Source organism: Acanthochromis polyacanthus, chromosome 13 (genome assembly GCF_021347895.1).
Source record: "Acanthochromis polyacanthus isolate Apoly-LR-REF ecotype Palm Island chromosome 13, KAUST_Apoly_ChrSc, whole genome shotgun sequence".
Lineage (NCBI taxonomy): Eukaryota > Metazoa > Chordata > Actinopteri > Pomacentridae > Acanthochromis > Acanthochromis polyacanthus.
In genome coordinates this window covers 34,719,404-34,745,600 of record NC_067125.1, presented here as the reverse complement: position 1 = coordinate 34,745,600, position 26,197 = coordinate 34,719,404, and the positions used below count along the sequence as shown (strand labels likewise).

Genomic DNA, 26,197 nt, shown 5'->3' with positions numbered 1-26,197 from the left:
AGGAGCGCAAAAAACTTTGATGTCCAACACCATGAGCCTCGCTTCAGATAAGGGAATCCAACCCCCTTTTCTCTCCTCCTTCACCATGGCAGCAGTCAGTCCAAAAACACCCCCCGCTGACCTTCACACGGTTGTCAAGGTTACAATCCGAGTCATAGCACAGGTGGAGACCCAGACAGCACGTCTTTATTCGCACTAGAAAGGAAAACAGCACCTGACTCTGCCCAGACAGCACGCGTGTAGCCACTGATTCTCAAATTATACATATATCAGTTACCTGAACCAGCATAAAATGAGCTTCAAAAGCAAACAGACTCCAAAAACTGTGATTATATAAGCAGCAAAAAGACACTGAACAAAGATTATTAACTGGAGACAGACAAACAGGCAGACTGCAGTTCAGCCTCCCACTCACTGACCACATAATGAGATGTCCGTCTGGTTGGTAAAAAACTAAAAACGAAAGTACAAGTGGATCCCTGCTCCTTCTGCTACAATCCCATAGCTGCTGATTCTAATGCTGAAATCCAACAGTAATTTATGCCTGCACAGAGCACGATAAATTACTGTTATGTGTGCCACTTTTTTGCTGTGAGTGTGCTGTAGTGTACAATGAGCACTCTTCTCATCCTCATTTTCCTCATCTCATCCCGCATATCAAAACAACACTCATGTGGGGCTGTGCGTATTTATCCCTGCTATGTGGGCATATTTATAGACACAGGCAGAAATAATGAATACTTAATCACAAGTCACTGATCACTGAGTGAAAAACATGGTGCTTCATTCCACTCTAACTAGTGGGACACAGAGAGAGCTAGAACGACACTGTAGGTGGCAAATAATGCTCCGTAACAACTCTGCACAGCTCATGGAAAATACATGAATCTCTGTCATGCTGTGACACCTCCTCCCTTTCTCTGACAAACAGCTTGCCCTCTCTCTTTTTAGCCTCCGTGCCATCTACCCGTCCTTCCTCGTTTTCTGGCCTTTCAGTGTAGCCACATTTTCTTTTCACCGCTTCCTTTCTCCGTCTTCCTCCTCCTTCCCTCTTTCTCTGCCCCGCTTTTCTGTCTCAGCAGGCAAGAGAGGAGCACAGATGCTTTTAGCGAGCTGACATTTTGTGCCAGTGTAAAAACACTGCATAGCAAAGCAGGTTGGCTCAGTGTGAGGGCCAGATTCTTGGCGGTAATGAGCTCGCTCTGACAGGGAGGAACTGATGTGGAGGGCCAGGGAGTGCATGAGTGTGTATGTGTGCTCGCTCCTCTGATCAGCCACTGGAGGCTGTTCTAATGAGGCCTGTGTGTCTACAGTCGGTGGTGGAAAGACTGCACATGCTGTGATCACCCGTATTAATATTTGTTTCACATTTCTGAAGGTATCATAGCACATTACTATTTGTACACCAGCCGGGTAAATGACTAACTGACCACCAGTTACACTTGCGCGACAACAAAGTCCATTAGTCTATGAAGCGGGAGTTGTGAGTCACAGTGAATAATAAGCAGCTGAAACAGAATGATGGCATGAAAAGAGTTCTTTCTACGCTTCCTGTTGTCTTGACAACTGGTTTTTAAGAAAAAGGTGAAAAACAAAGAAAGAAGGCATGAAAGTGGAGAGTGAAATTGACTTTTTGCAATCAGTTACTCCAGAGCTTAAGTGACTACTTGATTAATAATTTAACAAAACAGAAAATTAAACATTTTCCAACAATATCTGATTTCAACCTCTGAAATGTGAGGACTGACTGCTTTTTTCTGTGTTGTTTAATTGTATAATTGTGGGTTTTAGACGAAATGTGTTTTTCATACACCAAACTGATTTATTAATATGGAAATAACAGACAGATGAATTGATAATGAAAACAAAAGATAGCTGCACCCCTACATCAGTAATTCAGTTGATTAGAAGAACATTAGTTACAAAAAAAGATGATAATAAATCAATGCTGTGGTGTTTTAAAAGCAAAAATGGGAAGCATTTCTTAGGTGGGTATGCTGGACATCTTTGGCTTTTGGAAACTGACTGATTTTTGGACTCTTTATGACTTATAACTCATTAATTCATTGGAAAAATATCCAGGAGGTGAATCAATAATGAAAGAAGCATTAACTGCTCCTCTACTTCAGTGTGATGAAATGATTTTTCTTGTGCTGTGGGTATGCGAAGAGATGAAAGTGTTCTGTGCTGACTTCTCTCCAGCAACAGATGAAGCTCTCTGCATGACCTGGCACAGAGTCTCTGTCTGACACACACACACACACGCACACGCACACGCACACACGCGCACACACATGCCCACAGACACACACACACACGCAGTCACATGAACAGGCTCACAGCTTAGATAACACAGTCAGAAACATGGAGGGAGAAATATCCATTTTTACCCTTTAAAATCTCCGTCTCGCTAGACATGCTTAAACATGCTTTATATTTTTAGCCGGATATAAACAGAATTAGCTTTCAACCCACTCCTCTACCTCTCACACACACCCAAACACACACTCTATAATTAGGAGCAGAGACGACCAGTGTTTCATGTTTCAGCTCCACCCAAATGAGTACCCGTGTAAACCCAAGCACACAAACACAGGCCACTGCGTCTTTAACTCAGCCTTGTTTTCCTCTCACAGAGACAGCAGAGGTGATGGATTGGAGTTTAAAGTCCTTCGCTGGTGAGAAAACACTAACTATCTCCCTCACTTTCTCATCTTCCAGCTCTCACTCTTATTTCTCATGAAATAAACCTTTTTTTTTATCCCCCTCCATGCCCTGATTTACTTACACAGCCGACCTGTGTGCAATTCTGCTCAGCAGTGACTGTGTGGAAGCTATAACATCGGAGGCCGTCTCCTCGCTGCTACATAAATCCCTATTTCCTCCACAGCACGCTCTGCCACTCACAGCCTGCGCCCCTCTTTGATAGTTTTCATAGGGTGGAGAGGGGGAGCCGGGCGGAGTGGGGAAAATGGTCTCCTGCTGTATTTTGGCTGTGTGAGAACACAAGGCTATAATGCCTCCTGACAGCTAGAGGAAGAAAACAATTAGCCGAGAGCAGGAGTGGGAACGGCAGCGAAGGACAGGGGGTGTCTGGAAGGAGAGGGAATAAACAGAGAAGAAAAGAAAAAAGGAGACGAAGGGGAAGATTTGCAGCAGTGTTGTAAAATGAGTTTGAGCCTAAGCTGACTTCCATGCCAGCTAGGATATAACACAAGCTGAAGAAGAGCTTCGACTTTGTGCATTTTTATCCACCTCTCTCAGACCGTGGTGAATCATGACTGAATGAATCAGAGGAAGGGTGTGTGAGTTCTATCAAAATGATCTGCCAGACAAAAAGTCGTGGCATGTGTAGCTGCAGGCTACGGCTTTCCACCTTAGACTGCTATTTATCTCCAATCACAGCACTGCCTGAGCCTGCTTTTTGCTGGCCTGGCATTATTTCCACCTTACAGACCCAGATGGGAAGCGTGTCTGTGTCAGTTTATCTCCCCCTATAGGCTCACTATTGCTCATCAGTACAAATATGTTATATTTTTGTGTTTGTTTACTGTTTCAGAAGAAGAGGGTTTATCAGGTAGCTGACTAAAGTGTACTTTGACCACATAAGAACAGTTTAGATGGCACCACTCCCACTGAGGCTGTCTGAGACTTGAACTTAAGACCCTTTCTTTGGCATCCGTGTTTCAACTAGTTTGTATGTAGAAATTGCAAGCAAAATGTTCTGACTAGTTAATCTAAACAGAATGTTTAAAGTATATATGTGCAGCTGTATAACATCTGGAATAAAATATGGTATAGTTGACCCAATAATCAGACAAAATAACCTCACTTTTTCCACCAAAGATGGAATTTGGTGACCAAATTTGGGTTCAACGCTTGATTCCTACGCTCTTTTAAAACAAACATGACTATCTTTGGGTCTTAATGCATCAAGCAGACATTTGGCCAATAAGCACATTCAGCTGATGGTACATGTTAAATTGCCAGCGGTAAGACAGCTTGTACTGACTGACTTTTCAGTCTTTTTTAAAAAAAAGTTTAAGGTAGCTTGTTCGAATATTTTGCTTCTGCCTTTTCCTTTCTTCTTCAACAATGAAAAGACAACAGGCTGACAATGCAAGTGCAAAGCAAAGCTTTACAGCGCCAGCTGCACCTTATCAGACTTATTCTTATATTGCTGTGAGCGCGAGCAGACAGAAGACATGATGATTATCCAGAGGCAACATAAAGCTCATGATCAGTTGGTCTTTGCCGTGGCTTGTTCTTTGAGCTCTGCTTAGTGTTTCATACAAACTCTCTCCATCCCTCAAGGTAAAGGGAACATTCAAAACAGCTGCACAGCACAAAGATTTGCTTATTTAAAGCGGGATTCAAATACATGTGCACAGCATATTTGATAGAATTCTTTTTTTTTTAAACCAGAAATAAAAAAAATATAGAGGGCAACCAAGTACAAACATACATATGGCCAGAGTGCTGCCAGTATGAACCTGCTCTTTGTTAAAGGGTCACACAGAACACAGTTCTGAGGAAACTGAGATGCATAGACAGATGTACACCTGGTTCTACTTTTTGTTCCATTCTCAACATACTCAGGATTTGTGTTAGGTACAAACTCCAAAGACAGCATGTCACATCAGAAGAATGCAGTGCCCTGAGCTATAATTACATTTTGAGGCTCTTGGCAAACTGCTTTGAGCATACACTTTTTAAACTTTGCAATGTCTAAGAAGATGCACCCAAAGCATATTTTTGACAATATGACAAAAACTGGTCATATTCTGCTTTACCTGAGTTAAATGCCCGACTTGCTGTGAGGAATCCAAGGTTAAGCTGAGATGAAAAATACTCCACATACAAAAAGACGGGGAAAAAAGCATCTACCGACACTGGCAGACAGTCAGGATACCACGAGGAGAAAGAGATATCCTTTGATTTGATTTAGTGAAGTGAGTTTGTGCATGTGTGTGAGTGTGTGTGAGTGTGTGAGTGTGGACTAACAGGAGACAGAAGACTGCTTGACTGTGAAGCTGAAACAGTGCAGGGTAAAAGAGAGTGTGTGTGTTTGAGGTTTGGTGTGCAGAGGGCCGGGCGTGTTGCAGCTAGTATCAGCATATACATAGACACACTCACACACAGTCTTTAAGCCTCGGGGGGCTGAACTAGACACCAGAGCCCCAGCAGCAGCTCTCCACACCTGCTTAAAGCCCTGCCTCCCAATCTCTGAAGCTCCCTCCTACTTCCCACTAATTTCTATGTTGACGATTCAGCCTTCCAACTCCCTCCCTCTTTGGAGTGCCATCCGTCTGCCTCCCATCTTCTTCCACAGTTCTTACATATCCCAAAATATCTCTCTTTTCAGGCCACTCTGCTTTGTTTTCCAGGACCTAACTCCACTGTGACCTCTTTACTGATTCTTTGTGCTTACTTATATCCTCTATAACTGCGCTCAAGACTTCTTAAACCCCACAATTTGTTCCCTCTTCTACTCACGCCCTCTCTCCCTCTACGTGGCACAGTCTGAGTCCGGGGTGAAGGTAGTAGTTTGGCTGTTAGTGGAGGGTGCCGTGCACAGTTCAACTGCTGAACTCGAACATAAACACAGAGTGCAGAGTGGATAGAGAAAATAGAGAAACCGTTCTCTGCCTTTGCTCTTTTCTTTAACCTCTCTCTGCTTCTTGCTCATCTTTTTGATTTTTTTCCCCCCCGCAGTCCTTGAGTGCTTTTCTTGGGCAGAGCGCAGCACACTTGTACAATTTGATTTGGCTCTTTTCCCTTTTAGTGTTTATATGGTGAAGCCTGAGCAACATTTTCCTATTAAGCGGCTCTTCTTCGACCTATTACCCCCTTTGATGACTGAAAAGAACAAATGTGAATGGTCACATCTGACCCAGGAGAAAAGGTTCACAATTTTGGAGTAAAGCAATTTGCAATCTCACAGGTAATACTGGGCATGTGGAAACTTTGTGCAATTTCGAATGTGTTATCACTCATTTAGAAGAGAATTGCAGCATTTTTTAGTGCATTTACCTAAGGTAGAGAGATTTGTAAGAGACTAATGATCAAAACTGATGCAGTAGAAGCAAGCATCTTGGCTTTTACTCCCGAAAGTTAGTTAAACTTCATATAATACATTTTGATAGAGTTGCTTTTGATAATTTTTTTCAAATTCTGTGACCAGTTTTTTACACAGAATTTTTAAAAAAATATGTAATGAATAGCTATTTTCTCAGATTCGACAAAGCTATGACTGTTTTTTATTGAATTTATTCAGTGCTTTATATGAATCTTTATACGAATCTGTGCACTAACATGAAGTACATGTTCTGTAGATGTGTGTGTGACAGTGAAAGCTCTTCTCTGTACTTCTAAAGTAGGAGTGGTGCTGCAGGTCTCAGCACAGGCCCTATCTTTATAACCACAGTTTGCCCATGGGGTGTTTTTAAATTGTATGAGTAAGTCTGGGTGTGTGCACTCTGAGAATTGAAAAAGAAGTAGCCTGTAGGCATAGATTTAATACTTCTTGAGAATGTACCTCAGAAAACACACCGGGAAATTTGTGAGTACGGATAACCGTACGTGTAGCCTGACCCCATCTCTGCCTTTTTAGCTTCATGACTGGATAGGAAGAATAATATTATTGTTCACCTTTCAGCAGCGTGGAGCTAAATGGAGGGTCAGAGGTAGTGTTGCTGCTGGTTTGTCTGAAGTCCCTATGGGCCCCTCTCTGCCACGCGCCTCCAGAATTCATTAGAAACAAATTATGAACAGGTCATCATCATAAATCTTCCTGACCCCACACCCAGTGCCTGCAGGCGGATGCTGAGATTACAGCAGCCAGGAGCCACACCCTAACTAAACACACCTGCAACAATATGACCACTTCATGACTACAGAACTGAGACTGAAATGAGACAACACAGAGGCTTTTTATGACATAAGATACACTGCAATCTGTAAGCTTTCCATCTAGGATCGGCCTTAATAGTAGGTAAAAAAGCTTTAAAAAAGATCTGCAAACTGTACTGTAATTTAACCCTGCATTCTACCAGATTGTGCGAAGGGAATTGCTGATGTGCAGGTGAAGAGGATGATGAGAAAAACTGCCTATGTATGTGTTTCTGGTGAACCGTTTAACTTACCGATCCTTTAACATTTCTCATATACAGGCTATTGCAGACCAGCTCAACCAGCCTCCAGCCACTGAACAGCCGATGCAGATTATTAGCTCTGAGTTTCACTGTGTTCCGTCCTTCTGAAGGCACAGATGCTTTTGAAGCTCTACTGAAGCATGAATATCTCTGTCCCACTGGAGCCCAGCAGCATCCCAGACAGACACGTGCTTTTAAAATATTGTTAAATATTTAGGCATCCTCAGCCGGGACCCACCAGTGAGACGGTAGCGTGTGTTCGTGTATGAAGGGGTGTACTGACCTCCCCTTTTCCTCCAGAGTGTCTGGTAAGTCCAGCAAATTTGACAATTAAGACATACAGGTAACCTCTGACAGACGAAGTAACTGGGAATGTCTGGTGGGAATGTCTCCTGAATTGCCGCTTGACTGGTTTTGTGCTCTTGTTAGCAGGTTAGCAGAGGGTCAATACTAGCCACTTTTACCATTTCTGGAAGCTCAGAGATGAAATGAACTACAGTGACAAAATACGTGCAGTAATTTACTGAACTGATAAGAACAAGTATGATGGGAATTGCTCTGCAGAAGTAGCAACAGCACCTAAATGATTCCAAGAGTGGGATTGTCCTGGATATGATCTTGTGTCTCCTGTCCTTTCCTAGTAAATCTCTCCTGCTCAGGTGGGATTACATGACAAATTCCAATTTCTTATCTGGAGCATCACAATCTGAGGCCTGGTTTTTCTGCGACTTTGGAGCTGGTTGGATGCTGTGGCTCTATCATCATAAAAACTGCTCTATCCTATCTAGCCACACCAGGCCTAGTCTATCTTGATGTGCACACATGTAAGACACATGCAGAGAGCAAGAATGTGTCAATAATGAGGAGTTTATGTGTGACTTCAAGTGTGTGTGCATGAGGAAGATAGCAACTGCATGTGGACATAGAGACTCTCTTTCAAGAGAATTTCTTCCACCCAGGTCAACTGTGCCACAGCCCACTGCCTGAGGGGGGAGAGAGGAAGAGAAAGAATGAGAGAGGAAGAGAGAGAGCTGGCTTTTCTCGGGCTAAAGTTTCAGGACAGCCAACTCTCACGCATTGGCCGTGACACACACGCAACTCAGTCCCTTCACAGGCTCTCACACCACACTCCAAATATCACACGGGCAAAAAGAAAAAAAAAAAGGTTCCACTTCGCTGTTATGGGAATATGTAACCTTTGGGGAAATCCAGTTCGCATTTTTACTCCAGAGAATGCCAAATTTGTGAAAATCCGGTCCGCATTTTCCGTCCTACACGCTCCCCAGTCATTGTGCAGCTGTCAGGTTGGCTGTCTCTGAGCCTGTGTGTAGTGCTGCCCGGGTCGTGTGGGATCTTCCGTGGGGGCGGGGCGGGCGGGGCGGGCAGTGCCACCCCCCCCCACACCCCCCGTCATCTGAAAAATTATATATTATTAATTTCCAAAATTTTCGGTGGAAATTTACATTACTGATCTTCCGATTTCCGACGCTCCTGAACGCAACTTCGTTGTCCCACTGCAACCGAATGCACCAATGATGTTGCACATCCATTTTAATGTCTATGTTGTGTTTTGTCATGACCCTGTTTGTCCGGAACTCAGTGTTATATTATATTGTTATATTGTCTAGTACAGGTCCCTTAGTGTTGTTTGTCAGTGACGCAATGTTGTCTTGTAATGTTATTTAAGGACAGGTCTCTCTTGAGAATGAGAGTCAGTGTCTCAATGAGATTACCTGTATAAATAAAGGCTAAATAAAATAAAAACAGAGTAGCATAGTATGACTCTTAGAAAACATCATATTATAGCCTTTGGTATGAAAAAATGCCATCAACTCCAAGATTTTAAATACTTTCATTTACTGCAAATGAATATCTCCTCCAAATGTGTCACTAATAATCATCAGCCTTAAAAACCCACAGAACACCCCTCTATACTCGACCACACTTAGTACAGTCCGGTTCCCTCTTCTATAAATCTGCTTGGAATCTTCCACTTCCTGTTTGTCAAAGTGGCCTTCTACCTGGACAGGTTTTGTTGGAGCTCATGCAACAAACATTTTGGGTAACTGCACTTTAATATGGATGTATGACACTGAATTAGAGTCTGTTTTAATGAGACTGAGTTCATATGTGTAGCTCTGTCATTAAATATGAAATTATTTCTCAGAATTCACAGAGAAAAGTCTGAAATGTTTGCTAGGTTAGTGTCCCACATGTTCTTTGGCTCAGCTAAAGCTAACTCTCGCCAACTTCTGGATCTCTTGAGTTGCTTGTTGTTAAAATATCTTTCTATAGGTGCTGAAGCTCAAAGTCTGAGATGTTTGTTCAAAATAAGCTCATTCTCAAGTCTTATCTGAATTGTCCTCTTTTGTTTGAACTTTCCCAAAACTTAGGAGTTCATGACAGAGCAGCACATCCAGACTCAGTCTCATTTATGTAGAGATTAAACTTCAGTGTCATTCATTGATGTTAAAGTGCAGTTTTTCAGATGTTTGTTGCTCATGCTCCCGACCAAACCAGTCCAGGTGGAAGACTGTGTGAAGAGAAGCTCCAGAGGATGAATATCACACATTTACGCTGGAAAAAAATGTCCTTTTATTTCACATTGTCATGCAAAAGTTGGATTTCCCTTTCATGATGTTCAAAACCTTGAGTGTTTTGTTGATGTTGGTTTCTAAATGTTTTCTGACACTCGGGCCCCAAAGATTAAAACCTTCTACGGCTCACAAGCTACAACAATTCACACATTATCAACTATCTTTCTGACTAAACTAAGATAAAAAATGATAAACTACCTGATTCCTGCATCATGAATGTGAATCTTTTTGGTTTTATGACAGTAATCTGAAACTATTTGGGTTTGACATTTTATAAACCAAAACAAGAAATGAATTACTGGAGAAAACAATCAACAGATTAACGGACAAAGAAAATGTGTTTTCTAACATATATGGCTGAAATACTCCAACATTACAAGATACATAGAATGTAAATTCAATTTTATTTATATAACGCCAATTACAGGTCAAATTGTCTCAAGACGCTTTATTATTATATTTTTTGTCATATTTAAAATATGACAAAGTAAGAAATTTAAACCTCTTGACTAATCCAATTTATTATTTGGTTTTTAAGAGACTAATGGACAATTAAAATAACTTTCTCCACTAAAACTAATAAACATGAGGTCAAATAGAAGGAACAGTTTTTAATCCTGCGACTGCAGGATTTAAAGCTGTTCAACGACAAGAATAAAGTTTCTCAACAAAACTAAATCTGCTGGTGGATTCTAGTGTGATACTAAAGATCTGTGGTGCTAAAAATCTCAAAGTAAAGATATCATGTTGAACATCTGGATGGAGGCTGATAAAAGTTGACCTTACTTCATTTCTCTGGAGCGACTCCATGGATTTTAGGGATGCTGGTTAAAGACCTGCTCTTCTAGTCGTCTTCCTTCTATCCGCTGTAAAAAGTTACTCCATCCTCGCTGACTTCAACACCTCTTCATGACAAGTTCTTCTGCCTCCAACCTGGTGGAAACTCCAGAAACTCGGGAAACCTGTCGAGACTCGGATTTTCGAAAAACTCGTCGGGCGGGGGAAGATGTGGTGGGCGGTGGGGGAGTAGAGGGGGGCAGTGGGACATCATAGTTTCCAAGTGATCACATGGGTGGAGCCAAGGCGGAGTCAGGGTGGAGTCAGGGCAGAGAGTAGGAGGGGAGGTGGGTGGTGGGCCCCCCCCACACACACACACCTCCCCTCCTACTCTCCGCCCTGACTCCACCCTGACTCTGCCTTGGCTCCACCCATGTGATCACTTGGAAACTACGATGTCAAAGGGATGATGAATTTATGTCGTTTTATCTGATCTGTACCTCAGTGAGTTAAGGATATGCCTATGGAGCTGCAGGTTGCCGGTTCAAGAGCAGACCCTTCTTAACTTTTTTGAAAAACTTAGATAAAGAAAGAAAATGCCAGCAGTGGGTCTTGAACATGCTACCTTCCACTTGGTATTCTCTCTTCCTACCCCCTGAGCTACTTGCTCAGATACTAATGCTTCTTTTTTTGCGCATTTATCATCTTTTTTTGTCATTTTCGAGTTTTGTTTTTTTTTTTACTTGAGTCTCGACTCAACCGTTTTTCTCAGGAGGTTGGACTTCAGCCTTTGTGCTGGACGGTTGAACCCTCAGTTCCAAGACTTTCCAAAGCCTCCAGACCTCCTGAGTCCTCAGGACCTGAGCTTTCACACAGTCTGAGGGCTGAAATTTTCTAAGTCCCACAGTAGATCTCTATTAGATTTAACTTTCAGACAGTCCAAGGACTAATATCTTCTAAGTTCCTGAGTAGATCGCTGTTGGTTTGAACTTTCAGACAGTCTGAGGACTGAAGTTTTTAAAGATTCTCTGTTAGTTTGAACTTTCTAGTTAACAGAAGCCTTAAAAACTTGTGACCATGAGTCTTGACTTCACATTTAGACCATCCATCTGAGTTCTTCTCAGACTTTCACCTGTGGGTTCTTTAGAAATCCTGAACAAACTTTGATTCTCTTCACTGAACAGTAAAGTTTGTGGAGATCAGAAGGTAACATTCGTTTGATCGATGCCTTCAACTACTGGTAGACTTTATCTGGAAAGCAGTTTTCTTAAATGAGTTCTTAATAAATCTGTCCACAATCAAACCAAGAACATTGAAAGAGGAAATGTTTGAAGAAACAACTTGATTTTTTCATTTCAGAAAACACTTTAAGACCTTTATCTGTTTTTGCACTTTTTGATTGTTTTATCGTCTCTTCTGTTTAATTTGATCTTCTAAAGTCTAACTGGTGTCTTTTCAAATGTTTTGTCTTTAGTTTGATTCTCCTTAAATGTTTAGTTTTGCTCTTTTCTCACTTTTTCTTTTCTAATGTCTGATTTGGTTATGAAATGTTTTGTCTTTTTAATGTTTAATTATTGTTTTTTCAAATGTTTTATCGGCTTGTTTGAAAAAATTTCCTTTTCTTTCCCAATGTTTAATTTTTAAATTATATCTTTAAGGGTTTTTTTTAAAATGTTTCACCTTTTGTTTAATTTTCTTTTTAAATGCTTTATTGTATTTTCTGTTTAATTCCCTATTTAAAGTTTCATTGTCTTGAAAATGTAATTTTCTAATTAAACATTTATTTTTTTTAATTAAATGTTTTTCTTCTTAATGGTTTAATATTCTAATTAGATGATTTGTATTTTTTTAAATTGTTTCATATTTTCTTGTTTAATTGTATTTTAATTGTTAATATCTAAAATATTTCATCTCTAATGTTAATATTTTGCTTAAAAAAATTTAATTTCATAATTACATGTTCTGTATTTTCTGTTTATCTAAATATTTTGTCTGTTTAACATAATTGGTTTAATTTTCTTTTTAGAAGTTTTATTTTATTAAATGTTTTTTCCTTTGATTTAATTTCTTTTTAAGTGTAATTTATTTCTTTAATTTTTTTTCTGTTAAGATTTTAACCCCAATGTTAAAAATGAAACAAATGAAATGAATGAAAATGCTTCTGTTGTCACAATCATGAGTTAGTCAGTTATTCAGTTTATTAATTCAACTTTATTTGTTTAGCACCTTTCACACAGATGACAAAACTAAAGCAAAGAGAAAAAAAACTATGCTAAAACTATGATTAAAACTCAAAAACTTTAAAAAAAAAAAAGACTTAACATGGTAATAAAATGTGTTGTGTCCAGGGGATGGAGGGAGTTTATTGAAGTCTTCTTGGGCTCACACAGTAAACCTTTAAAATAGAAACTTGATATTCAGTCCAAGGAAACTGCAGAGTGACAGAAGAACCAACAATATCTCCTGTTTTCTCCTTTGAGTCGACTCTTCTTGTGCTTTCAGACCAAAGAACTACAGACTCTTCATAACCTGCTCAAACTCTTGGTACAGGACCTCACTACACAGGTCAAGAAGGTTTCCTTCTCATTTCTACTCTGAAGCTCACCTCCTCCTGCTCAAACTGCTAAAATGTTTGTGCTGCTCTAAAGTCTGGTCTCCAGAACTTCATAAAAGCTCTCAAAGTCTCTTCTGCTGCAGGTTGCTTTGTAGAACTGTTCCAGAAAACCCCACTAAACCACATGGAGGGGCCTCAAGATAGTCATCCAATTAAAACTGTTGAAAACCAAACTAGCACAACCCAAACGCTAAAGTCTTCTGCAGCCTACCAGAGAACCTCTTTAAACAAAGAATCAGGACAGGAACTCTTACCTTCTGGACAACCAACGCTGGTTCACAAACAAGAACACAGAATGTGTCTGACCAAAAAACCTCTGAAGACTCACTACAGCCAAGATAAAGACACAACTCAGCTGCACCAAACCCACTAATCACTGCACATGTTAGCACCATGTGATAACTGTGGCTAAAGAACCACATTTACCAAGACAACTATCCAGTACAAAGCCCTAAAACACACCAAGAAATACATTAAAGATGATTTTACTGCTGGAAGCTGCAAGCTAATGCCTAAAGAACAACCTATAAGGCAATGGAGCCATACCCTGTCAGTGGTGAAGAGAAGCAGAGGAAATGTTAGACTGCAGACATAAAGCAGGAAGACACTGAGCTGCTCAGGTGTTCCTGATAACACCAAGCAGCCACCTGGACAGCCAATAGGAACACAGCTTAATGGAATTCCAGAGGGCTGGCTTAGTGAAGGGAATTTAGTTTAAAGTTGAAGCAGAAAGTTACCAAAGAAAGTTGAAAACCACCTTCTGATACCTGAAATCTCTGAGTTTTCACACATAGAACGCCTGAACATGTCAAACTGGTTCCATAGTAGAAACTTCACTGTAAAAACGTCATAGTATGGTGTGTTGCTGAAAAAACATTATGACCGGCTGTCTATGGTTGCCGAGGAGCGACACAAAAACAGGACAAACGCTGGTTTCCAGGGGGTTGAAAGAGTAAGTTTACAACAACACAACATGTGGGCAAAAAATCACAAAGTCTGTTTAGTTCAGCTGAAAATATTAGTTTTGCCTTTTTTATTGACCAAACTTTTCAGGAGCAGATGAAGAATAACTAAAGCTCTCATGTAGAAGTCCAACTTATTTGGATCCTTGTGGAGAGTTTAGCCTTAGAGTTTGTAAAGCTGTCGAGTTTTTAGAGTCACATGGATTGTTTTGACATTTAATAGAGAGTTTTAGTGTCTGATTGTAATTCTGTTCAGTGAGTGGATAATTTAAGTTATGAAGATATGTTTTGTTTTGCTTAAGCACTTTTTGTTGTTTAGTTGGCTGATGTGGTCAACTTGAAGCTGTTGAGTGAGTGCATTAAAATCCTCCAAGACAAATGTTACAAAGTGGTTGCTGGAGTTATTTCAATTATGCATATATTAATGGAAAATACTGAAATGTGTTGTGCACATCCAGCCAAAGAACCTTTATCCGTATTTTACATGAAGAACTGCCTGCCCTTGCTCTGTTTATTTTCTCTGATTATTTTCAGGTCAGTTTTTTTTTGGTATCCCTTAATGCTATCTCTATCATAAGATTTTATAAGGGCAAATGCTCTTAAATTACACCAGAATGCAGGAAATAGGATCAATAATTTTCAAAATTTTCTGGGGGACGGCCCCCAGATCCCCTGTCAGCATCCTGCACAAACCAAATCTTACTCAAAGGTCTGGTCACAAGTTGGCAGCTGTGCTCAAGCATACCGGGAGGTGATCTCCTCATTTAAGATGGACAGCAGGTAATGAACATTGACACGAACACATAATCCACGTGGCCCTGAACTGCTCGGTCCTCTTCCTGTCCTTTCCTTCCTCTCATCCCCCCACTTCTCCCACTGAAATTCCTGACATGCCTCAGGGAGACAGAGGGGGCCTCCAGCGCAGACAAACAAAGACACACAACACACACAACACGCTCACAATAGCACTGGCTGCAGCCATTGTGTGTGTGCACTGAGGAAAAGGTCTTGGAGCTCGCATATCAATAGAGAACACCAATCCAGCTTTCTTTTTTTTTTTTCAAACACACACTCGGCCTTGCTGGGTTTTACTCAGTGACAGAGCTGAGTGCTGGCAATGAAACTCCAGCTGCTGTAAACAATTTTCTTCCAGCTCCTTCCAAATATTTTAAAAGCTACACCCTTTTGGACCCACATACTGACAATAAACCACAAAACTCTGGCTGGGATTGCGATTTAAACTGAGTAATGTAATAAATTTGCAAGTGAATAATTACGGCCTTTTATGCTGGAGCTGCTGGTGAGGCATGAAAGCGCTGTAAGCAGCTTTCCTGGAGAATGTCAATGCAACACTGACCTCTTCTGGTGGAAACCTCACATGGCCACAACAAAGAGCATTTAGATTTTCAGAAATTAGGTTACACAGACATCATTCTCTCAGGTCAGCAGCAAATATTCAGTGTCAGACTATCAATAGTCATCAAGTAATGACAATTATGTGCTCAGATGACTCCTACAGTAAACAATAATGTGACAAGTTTGCATTTCATAGAGTTATGTGGTATAGTTTTTACTTTGCTTCAGTTTCTCTGGAACTTCCTGGGGATATTTCTGTGATTCTGCAGTAAGCTGTGTTGAATTCCTGTTTCCTTGCTCCCTCCCCTACAGCCTCCTCTTCCCTCCAGCTGTGTAGACTTCCGTGATGGTCAGGTTAATAGCTGGGCCACATAGCTTAGCGCCACATTAGCCGACTAATCCCTCTTCCTTACTCCAGCTAACCTGACCCCATGTTTCCAGGGTCCATCTGTGTACAATCTGACATGGATAACTGCTGGATTACAGCAGCCCATCAGTGCATTATGTGTAAGATAACCTTTGACACATAGCAGCAGAAAAGCTCAAAAATCTTTAAAACACAGGAACAACACAGAAACAAAAGTGTTGCACACTTACTGAGGTGTAGTTGGTTTTGCCCATGTTGTGGTTCTGGTTCTGGTTGAGGTTATGGTTTTCCTGCTCTCTGCACTGCAGCCCGGCCAGATGTCTCTCCAGGGCTTGCCCAGTCCATGGTGGGCAGAGGCTCTTCCTCCACACTGTCCTCCTCTCTGTATCCTCGCATCAGTCCCCAGTCCCCCAATTCCTCCTCCGCCTCCGCCTCCTCCACCACCACCCCCGCCACTGCTGCTGCTGCTGCGGCGGCCTCCCCCTGCCTTGACTGGAGCTGCGGTGGCTGGGTTTGGGAGTCCCTGTGCCCCCCTGTGGTGTGCCGGGGGAGTGGAGCTGGTTGCTTCCTGGGCAAAATCAGATTTCCATTCTGTTTCAGTTCCTCGGGGACGGCTGCGACTGAGGTGGCAGTGCGTCCGCTGGGGGCCGGTAGGGGCGGGTTGGTCTTCACATCCTGGAATTCTTCGGCGAGGCTGCGGCTGTTCACTGTCTTCCTGTAGCCTTCGCCGGTGCCGTCATCGCTCACAATGCCATCTCTGCCTTCCCCCTCACTGGAAGGCTGTGGGGAGGTATAGTCCTCTCCATACTCGCTCTCCCACTCTTCTATCACCTTCTTCTTGTACTCTTGGTAGTCCTCGTCCTCCTCATAGTCCTCTAAAAGTGACCAGGTCCAGAGAGGGGGAGGATTTGTAGTCCTCCAAAGTGGCCAAGTCAAGAGAAGGGGAGCAAGGTGTGACCTTGTTGGAGTTGGACTCAGAGCTGGAGCGACTGGATGCATCACTCCCCAGGTCCATGCCATCCTCCCGATAATCCTGCAAGAACAAAAGCACAGAGAGAAAAAATTAGATCGAGGAATTTGTCGTGAAAAAAAAAGGTATGAAGAAACAAGAGACATACTGTTGAGTTGGAAAGAGTGAATGAAGAGAGGTGGAGGGAAAAGAAGAAAACAAAAAGAGAATCTAAGGAAGTGTGTAGATTTAGATTAATCACACTGGTGTGGTCTGCAACCACAAAGCACTTCCCGTCCTGCAGGAACTTCCTTTCTGCACAGAATTTTGCAGTCACTGTCTCTTTTGGAGTTGTTTTTGCAGACTTCTGCCCCCTAAAACTGCACTGCTCTGAACACTGAGTCTTGGTACACTATGCTAACAGATAATCTCATTCCTTTCACATTCCTCTGTATTAGTGTACGTGTGGAAGGGGCTTGTGCAACACTTAACACACACACTGAAGGCGGAGTCCGTGTGGATCAGTGTGTCAGAATCATATCCCACCGCCCACAGCTACATCTGCACAGCACCACAGGGACAAACAGGGTGTTTGGAGGGCTGAGAGCGAATGGCAGCGATGTGTCGATGCACAGCAACGCCAAACTCTGACACGAGTCTACAGCTGTTCTCTAACCTTGACTCCGACGCTCCTGCAGAGCTCCGCTTTCTCACCTGCGTAATTAGTTCGCAGGTAATGAAACCGTCATCGTTGTTTACAACCGTCTCACAAATCTGCACCTGAGCCTTCTCTTGCAGAATTATTGTCCTTTTCTATGCAGGGTCTCATTGTCAAAGCATCAACATTTCTCTCAGAGCAAAGAGAATTAACAACACAATCCTAAGTGGCTACAAAATGAGCTGCCCTGGAAATAAATTAATTCTGAAGGCTGCTGATTGCCAGTTCAGACCACAAGGACTCAGAATTATTCTGCCTCTTGCACAAGACAGAGAGAATTTGCAATGTATAGCCACAGCATTATCCTAATGAACGGGAGCTTTCTTAAGTCTTTGCCACTGGACTACACCTGTGCAGACTCTGGGCTGTTGACGTCAAAGGGCAAGCAGAAAATATCTATGTCAGGGAAAGCAACGTGACTCAGCATCTTAAGAGACTAGATATAAAAAGTGCTGATGTGGTTGTGGAACATAAAGCCACTCCAGGCTGAGGAACTTGCATTTCTAACATGAAATAAAAAGAGGTCAAAGAGAAGACAAGTGAAGATTTTGGAGGGACAAGGTCAGTGCACAAGGAGGCCCATACAGTCACATTTGGAATAGATGATAGAAAGTTATCAATACCTGGTTAGCTATTTAAACAACAAAGCATTACCACTGAGTGGTTTGGAAGTCCAAGAAGGAGAGTAAATATCAAAACCAGTGCCATGCGTAATTTCAGTTTTGTTTGTTATAAATAGGGAGAACAAATTTGTTTTGGTTGTCTAGGTAGCAGTAATATATCTTTTTTTTTTTTTTTTAAATATTTCAAACAAGAGGTGGGTTCTTGAGGTGAAAAACTCCAGGAATCTCTTTGGGTTTACAGCTGAAGGAGGGAAGACTTAATGGCACACATCACCAGCAGCAGCCCACTTATGGCCTAATAGCCTGGAATCGCTTAGATCCGTTTTGTTAACGACACACGAGAATGCGTAATAAAGGTAAAGTTTCAAAATCAAACAGAGCTTCTCGTATTTTTTTTAACCACTAAAAAGGCAGATCAACCTTACCGACGTGCTCATCAAACGCGCTGGAACAGTGCACGGTCAGTCTCCGTGGTGTGAGAACCAGCCTGTCATGTTGGCTTTGTCACCCTTTTAAGTGCTACAAAAAAGCGACGGATTCAGGAACCGGGTGGGTTTTCCACTCCAAACGCAGGAGAACAGCTAAGTAGAGTATCCAAGCCGCGATCGCGGTTCAAATCTCGGTCAGCGATCCTTATTTATCCCTCCTTGAAGCGCTATTATCCCGATTTGTGCAGCCTCCAAACGGCGCCTGGCTTTCCACAGATCGTCGCGTCAGTGCCGGCTACATGATGGTCACATGATTATAATGTAATCATTTAAAGTGAGTGTATGAGAGTCGGAAACAGAGAGAGAACAGAGAGAGAGGTAAGGCGCTGTAAGACGGCAGGCTCGGAGCGGTAAAGCTGATCCGCTGTGGGATTAACCGAGGCGCAGGCGGACCAACACAGGCTGGATTTGGCCAACAACAACAACAAAAAAAATGCATGCAATTGACAGCTGCACCGATCTCCGCCGCAGCCGGGTGCCGGTGGGTGGGTGGGGGGGGGGGGGGGGGGGCGTTTAATATTATGCCAAAGACACCCAACTCCTGCCTGGAGATGGTTTGCAAAAGAGGGGCATCATCGCATACGCCCAGTCTTTGCGTGCATGTCCAAGTGGCATTTGTGCACGCATGACAGTTGCATGATTACATCTGGTTGCGCACAGTTTGTCCAAACATGAAGACACTGACCAAAAAAAGGAGGCATTCCGCTTATTAAACAATTAGATAATCCTGCATGTGCTTCTCAATTTGCACAGTCATTCATGAGGCTACTCATATGAGTAATGCCCCCCACCCCCCCACACACAAAAGTCCCAGGAGGAACCTGATCTCGGAAACAGCGGTGCCCAGAAACGCCCAATATCACACCGATCACAGGAGCTGTGACCCCCCAACTCAATACAGCATTATCGTCAAAATGGAAAAGTCACCGCCTGCGTATTGCTACACCAAACATCTACTGCCGTTTAAACGAACCGATACTCACTGTCATCATCTTTGCAGCTTCCCCCTCCACGTCTCAAGACATCTTAAAGTGTAAATCCCGGCTGTTAGACAACGGCGACGGTGCTTGGACTTCTTGTTTCCCGGCAGCTTTATTCTAAGGCGGGTGGCGATGCTGCTGGTGGAGAGCTGGCTGCACCGGAGAAATCACAGAGAGCCGGTGGATGATTCAGAACAGTCATCGCTGTGAGTGTGTCCACAGAGGAGCCACGGCCAGGAGTCCAGATAGGAAAAGAAAGGGAAAAAATAACGTGGATGTCTTCAAATCCCCAGTAGCTCAACGCTTCTCCTACCCGGCGCGCGGACAGAAAGATGCCCAGCCAACAATTCAGCCTGCGCGCTCTCTCTCGCTCCCACGTCAGCTGGGAAATAAATAGCCTCTGAGTAAAGTGCGTCCCCTTCCACTGTGGGGTTTCAGAGATTTCAGAACAAGCAGGGCGGCCTGGATCACTCAGTTATTACCTAGAAACTAACACTCCAAACTAAAACCACAGCGCGCTTCTCCCCCGGCTGGCACAAGTCTTGTGTTTTTGTGGCGCCTCTGTCTCTCTCTCTCTCTCTCTCCATATTAAAGTCTCTCTCTGTCGCAGCCTGCCGCTCTGAGGAGTGACGACGACAAGACACAACTCAAGCCCAACCTTCTGCACCCACTGACCTTGCAAATGGTACAGAGAAAGCTGGGCGAGAGAGATGGAGAGATAAAGAGAGGAGGAAACTATCTGGGTGAATTATTAAACATATACTTCTGCTGCTCTGAATTTAGAGCAGTCCAGACCTGTTCTTTCTGTCACAAGAATTGGCTTCACACATTTACAACTATCATTTTCATCTTACACTGAATTACCAGTTTATTGGTACACCTGTACAACCTCTAGTGCAATCCATGCAACAGCCCTGCAATCAATTGGCAGCCTTTCTTTTTCTATTTGGAGGCTGCAAGATTCAGTGTTTTGAGTTTGAGATCATGGCACAACAGAGGGTGGATTCAAGCGCTCAAAGTGGTGTAGATAGACCCCGTTAAAGGTAAACACAATCAAAGAATAGCACGTTTTTACTATCCAAAAACATACCAGTGTTCAGCTACAGCACAAAGGGCAAGTTGATCAATCGCACACCCACACATCAAATATCACACATTGCTGGGTGACTTTCACATCGGATTTACAGAGCTGCAGGAATCCCCCAAGGTTTAGAGCACTCTCAGCGACACTCACGACTGGCATTTCTGAACAATTTCCAGAGTTTCTAGTGTTTGACGCAAACAGGGGGACAGAATATTAGCCCCTCGTCCAATGCAAAACCACCATCAACCCTTCAACAAACACTGAACATTACAAGCTTCATGATAGTGGAATGGCATTCAGTTCATCCTCCAACTAAACATAGATAAAGCTCATCTTTAGAATCTTTATCTGTGAATATTTTGGTAATCTGTTCATCACTTCAGTCATTTTTAAAGCACAAATATATTGCCTGTTTCCAGCTCTAAACCTTTCTTTATCCGATATAATAGTAAATTGAATATGCTCGGATTTTGTGCACTGTTGCTTGAATAAAAGAACAGTCCAAAGGCAGCACATTGGCTCTGAGAGTTTGTGAGGAATTTGATGTTCATAGATATGGCGTGTTGATCAAAACTGAAAATAATTGCTAGTTGCAGCCTCAAGTTTCAGCACATCACTCATATGGATGTAATAAACTCTGATGTTGTAGCATATTTGGAGCAGATGACAGTTTTCTAATAATACATAGTTGTGTCGTTCGTTTTTATTTTGATTTAGTCTTGTCATACATGGAAAGCAGCACAGTGCTGTCAAATCTGCTGAGCTTCCTCTAAAAGTTCAAAGCCATGTCAGTTAATTAGCTGTCTTAAATTTGCCATAACCATGCGTCTGTGTCTTTGTGTGAGCCTGGTGATCTGTCCAGGGTGTATTCCTGGTTTATTCCACTTCTTGCCCCATATCACATGGGATAAACTCCAGCCCTCCACCAATCCTCCAGAGCGATGCTCTGTCTGGAATAAACTCTCTGTCGCAGACATACGAGTCGATGCACACAACTGACAGCTGCCGTGACAGAGCTGAGGAGGAGTTAACACCAACATGTGCATGATATCTTCATGTTGCATTCTGTTCTTCTTGCAGCAGCTGGTAATTTACATTCTCCAAACTGGAGATCAACATAAATGTCAGTGTGACAAACTAATCTTATCACCAGCAGGAGCAAAATGTAGTCGGTGGCTTTAGTGTAACAAGTGTTTTGATGATGAATGCATGCCAAACATTTGGGAAATACATCGACACTGCATTCTACTACAGTGATGTGTTGACTCACAACTTTTCGGCTGGTGTGCTGCCTAGATTTGTAGTCGTTTGAGGGATGGGAGCTGTCTTTAAATATGGTGTGTCAAATGTATAATAGCAGCACAAAGGAGTTCATCCATGTAATGACAGAGAAGAACTTCAAAGACCCCTGGCTGAGCTTCTCCGTACTCTGCAGTAGGGACAGTACTAGTGGGGATCTCCCCAAAGAGGAGACAGCAGGAGTCCCGCTGTTGTTACCACTCCATTCCCCACCGCTGCTTTCAACTCTCTTATCACCCTTCCACTCCTCCCCTCTGCTTTTCCTCCCCAATTCCCCAAATATTAATAGGTCAAAGTCAAGCAAAGCGAGGAATGTAGAGTTAACTGAATGCCTTTAAGGAGGATAAGCTACTTTTGTGTTTTTTTTTTTATCTGGAGAGAATGTGAGGACTGTAAATTCATATTCTCACCAGGCAATTAACTTATCATTAATTTGTCAACAGAGACCAATGTGGTTTAGGTCACTCGAGCACTCACACAGTTTGCTGTCTTTGAAGTTTCCATTTCTTTTTGCCGTTAGAGACTCTAAAAACAGTTTTGACATGGCTTCCTTCCCCTCAGTGAATTGTTCCGCAGAACAATAAAAGCTGAAACAAGCTTAGAGTCAGGAGGGCCTGATGAAGTTGTCCATGATCTGTCACATCAAAAGCCCCTGATGCATGTCTTCATCAACACCTGGACTTCTACTGTACTTTGATTGAGGTGGTGGTCAAAGAAAGTTCACCGTGCAACACTCGCAGCGCCTTGGATCAATCACTCCTTCCTACTTTAAGCAGAGGTACGGTGTCTGTCAAGCTGCCATTCTGTGGGATTTACCAATCACCGAGGGCAGATACATGTGGAAAAACAGCCTCTCTAGATCTACAGTATCTGGGAAAGCTTCGCTCTATCTGCCTGCCTAACAGTCCATCCGTAGCAGATATCTGGCAGGAATCACTGAAGGCCCATTACTGACAGAGAGATAAGGCTGGAGAAAAGAATGCCCCTCAGATAATACTGAAAGTCGGGGAACATCTTCCTCTGGTTATATCTGTCTCACAGGCGTTTAAAAAACAGGGAGCTCCTGCCAGTTGGTGAGAAATTGAACCTGTCTCTGCCTTGTCAGGAACTCACCAACTCCAACGGAGAGACACCAAAAGTGACCTTGGAGGATTCTCTCTTTCTCTCTCTCGCTTTCCTCTCCACCTCTCTCTCTCTTTTCAGGGACTGACGGAAGGAGTTCACCTTGAAAATAAGACACGAGGCCAAACCAGATGACAGAAAATGAAGCGTCAGAAACATGACGGTGGTACAAGGCCAGACCCACAGATGGGAAATGTCCTGCCTGGTCACGAGAGTCGCCGGGACAGAAGAGGCCACACAATAGACTCAACACACAGACAGAGAACACCCAATCCTGGCTGTCAGCAAAGAAATCGCTACACTTCATCCACCTGTTTCCACCTAAATGCCTTCGTATAGCTCCTGCATATACTGCAAATGCAACGGTCTGGGTGCCAAGATGTAAGGGTAAATGGAAAAATGTAAACATTCCCCAAACTACTACTGTCAGCAAAGATTGTGGGTTTCTCTTTGTCTGTCTTGTTTAGTCTTGTGTACATACAGGATTTTGATAACAGGATTATGGGAACTTTTTGCTGGCAGCCATTTTCTGACATAAATGAATCTTCTGAGCATCACAGGGTTAACTTGTTCCACAAGCCAGTTTGAAAAGGTAATTTAACCTCAGGCACTGCCCAAACTTATCTAACTTCAACTAGCTCTTTGTTTTAGACTAAAGTTGGATTTATGCTTGTACGTCAGAAAGTAGTGCTCTTAACTACGTTGTACTTATTTTTGATTAAATACCTGTAATGTGGCATTTTTCCCCCTTTTTGTTAAAAAGATTCTATTTATTTGAAATACATGAAATCATAATGCAGTTACAAAAACAGCCTGTGGATATAAATGTTGACTGTAAAACAGCATTTAAAAACCTATAACTGTTAATAACCATGAAAGTTCTCTTTTAACTAGAAAATGGAGAGAAGAAAAGACAATCTAGTGTAATTCCACAAATTGTTCCTCCTAATTTTAGCTGCAATCAACAGAAAAAGAAGAATTAGTTCAGAATTTAACACAGATTTAGCTGCTAAATGAAAGCTATTTTGTATAATTACTTAAATACATAATTTTACAAGGAAATGTTTGAGCAAATGTGTGTAATATCAGTCGGCAATTATACTCTGCCAGAATAAATGACTAGAAGTAGAGCAGGAATGCCTTTTGTTCAGTATGACAAAGCTAGAATGCCAATAATCATAAAAAAACCATAATAGATCTCTTTATTATGTATCTTAGTCAGTCATGGCTTCTTGGTTGCACCAAGGAGAACAACATTTGTATTGTAATGTACTTTGTTTTGCTTAGCGAAAATGTTTCTTTTGGTGAATCTTTGTTAATAAAATGATTTGACAAAACACCACAATTTTAAGCTCAGATTTGTTAATTTTTTCCAACTGAATCTCACCTCACAAATGATTCACTGATGTAACAATGAAAATTGAGAATCCTACAATTCTCTCTGTTTTTACAGTCTTTTTCTATGATAAATTGTATCATCTGGGCAATTTTAAAAACCTCTTGGTGAGTATTGAAATTCAGAGGGTAAAAGAAATAAAATAACCAGACAGGAACATATCTTTTTAGCGAAGGCACATTAGCACTCTAATTTTAAAAGTCAGATAAAAATCCAGTATTCCTTTGAAACATTAAATTATCCCACACTGACCTAACAAAGTGAGAGATATCACAGTATACACAGTACGATAAACCTCTGATGTTTGACAATTCATATCATCGTATTGTCTGCCCAGTGCAGACACACACACCTTTCTGCAACATGTACACAAAGTGCCACACAAAGTAGTTTGTGCCTTCAGACGGCAGCAGCAGGATGCAGACGGTGTGATGATGAATAGAGATGTCAGTTTGGCCACAATAGAGGTCGGATCCTTAACTGGCTGACTGACCTGCTGTTCTAAATAGAATGGGTGGCCAAACCATTGAGACTGGCTATCAATCTCCTTCCCAAACACAATGATGATTTACTCCATTCAGATGGCCGGGTGAGTGAACACCACACGAACATAAGAGGAGTGTGTGTGCGGATTTCTGGCCGTTCTTGCTTCCCAGGAAACTATATGCATGTGTGTGTGTGTGTGTGTGTGTGTGTTCCTGTGCTGCGACGCATAACTCGCAGCTTCATGTTTGTAATTGTGTTTACACAATCTGTCGAACCCCAGTGCCTATATCGGATTGCACCACTAATACCTGGCTGTAATATATTGATCTCCCCTTCCATACTGTATATCCACCCAACAATTTCACTTGCTAACGAAGTGTGAAATGAATTGTGAGAGCAACATCTGTCCAACGTATATACAAGCACTCACAGCTATTAGATTCATTTGAATGGGAAGCACGTCAGGTTCCAGTCTGCAGTATAGTGTGTGCAGTGTACAGCTTGTCGCCCAATGAGGACAGACACAGGCTTACAAAATTTTGTTTGCTTCATAGAGGCTAAATGAATCGTTCAGTGGCAGACAGCGTTTCGCACAACTTAACATTCATCAAGAAGCTTTAAATCCAAACTAGCAATTATATAAAAAGAGCAGAATATGTACATATGGCTATAACCATAAAGAAAGTGAGGGTGAGAAAACAAACAGCAATAAATGTGATGAAGGAGGAGGCACCAGTATTACAGAGGGGGAGGAGGAAGAAAATTACAGCCATGGAGAAGTTGAGGAAGATGAAAATGTTTGCTAATGATAATGCTGATTATCACTACAGAAATCAGAATGATTACAGCCATGCTTGTGCTGATGAAAATGATAGTTTCTGAGACTCAAGTTAGGAGTGAGAGGATGACAAGCGTGATTAAACAAAGCCAGTGTGGTCTGGATGCTAAAATTAGACAAAATACCATAGAAAGGCAGAAGGATTCTCTGTAAAGAACAGAGAAATCTTAACAAAAATGTTTAAACCAGTCTAAAATCTTTATGCTGTAGGGTAGCTAAATTGAGACATAACCTCTCTGGCAGGGGGACTGCAACTAGCCGAGTTGGAAAAAGTCAGCCAAGTCATTAATGAAGTTATGACCACAGTCGCCGCTGTGGCAGGAGATCTAATCGCCTGCAAGAGTGGAGGGCCGAGACCTGCTCCAGACCCATTTAGTCTACGGCACA

General features: G+C 42.2%; 1 protein-coding gene across 1 annotated transcript in view; it reads right to left on the bottom strand.

The window, feature by feature from the left end:
• The window catches only part of schip1 (schwannomin interacting protein 1), a 220,042-nt gene that overhangs the window by 31,549 nt on the left and 162,296 nt on the right, over positions 1-26,197 (bottom strand). The window contains 3 exon segments of the mRNA XM_051957471.1: positions 16,058-16,159; positions 16,161-16,707; positions 16,709-16,860. Of these exon segments, the coding sequence (XP_051813431.1) occupies positions 16,058-16,159; positions 16,161-16,707; positions 16,709-16,860 (801 nt within the window).